Source organism: Seriola lalandi, unplaced genomic scaffold (genome assembly GCF_002814215.2).
Source record: "Seriola lalandi dorsalis isolate HSWRI2012SDOR001 ecotype SW California unplaced genomic scaffold, Sedor1 jcf7180002006058, whole genome shotgun sequence".
Taxonomy (NCBI): domain Eukaryota; kingdom Metazoa; phylum Chordata; class Actinopteri; order Carangiformes; family Carangidae; genus Seriola; species Seriola lalandi.
The window spans coordinates 1-1,006 of record NW_019476711.1 but is presented as its reverse complement, the minus strand read 5'-3'; the positions used below and the strand labels follow the sequence as shown (position 1 = coordinate 1,006).

The 1,006-nt window shown below is 46.9% G+C and overlaps 1 protein-coding gene across 1 annotated transcript; it reads right to left on the bottom strand.

Moving 5' to 3' along the window:
- Window positions 1-480: 480 nt before the first annotated feature.
- On the bottom strand, window positions 481-940 carry LOC111670680 (ras-related protein Rab-7a-like; the record flags this gene model as incomplete). Its single annotated transcript, XM_023427510.2, has 2 exons — window positions 481-699; window positions 814-940. Coding segments are annotated over 2 exons (346 nt in total), but the record flags the coding sequence as incomplete, so codon positions are not given.
- Window positions 941-1,006: the final 66 nt, after the last annotated feature.

The window sequence follows — 1,006 nt, the reverse complement described above, 5'->3', positions numbered from 1 at the left end:
TCCTTGGAGCTCTGTCGGGTCATGATTACATTAAACACACTTTGCACTCATCAACACCAAACATGTCATTTCACATTTTCACATCTCAAAGTACTAAGTCAAACATCTCCAGGATGAGCAGCTAAAAAGAAATGTTTAGATTTTAAATAGCATTTGCCTCTGACTCAGTGCTCCTGGATATCCCACAGCCTGTACACATTTCATGTACAGGCAACATTAGAGCTGAAGTGTCCTCTGTAAAGCTCAGGCTTGCATGTGTTTGACTGGACAGATAAAACTTGAACACTCTCTGTTAGGTCAGTGCTGCTGATGTTGCCTTGGTCATAGTGCAATGACCCAACCCCCACCACCAACACACATATCATTTGATTGATGACTTGTCTGGCTGAGTCTGAATATCAGAGAATCACATTGATGAAATAGTGTTTGATTGGCTCATTTCCTGAAAAGTATAAAACTATCAACTTGATACTGACTGACCTCCCGGTCACTCAGGTCGGTCTTGTTGCCCAGGACAATAAAAGGGAAGTCAGATGGGTCCTGGGGTTCACCCTGGACCAGGAACTCCTTCCTCCACAAATCCAAGGCGGAGAAACTGGCCTTGGATGTGACATCAAACACCAGCATGCAGCAGTGGGCTCCTCTGTACAGAGGTGTACCCAGAGACTGGAACCTCTCAGTACCTGCTGTGTCCCAGATCTGACACACACACACACACACACACACACACACACACACACACACAAGAATGTGAACGTGCATCAGTGGTCGGTGGTGTTTCACTGGGACTGCACAGGTAGACAGAGGAGTTACCTGCAGGGTGACAGTGTCCCCGTCTATGTTGACGGTCTTGGAGAGGAAGTCGGTCCCTACAGTGGCTCGGTACATGTTGGTGAAGCGGTGATTCACATATCTGTTCATGTAGGAGGATTTTCCCACCCTGAGTAAACACACACACACACACATACACACACACACACACACACACACACACACACACACACAC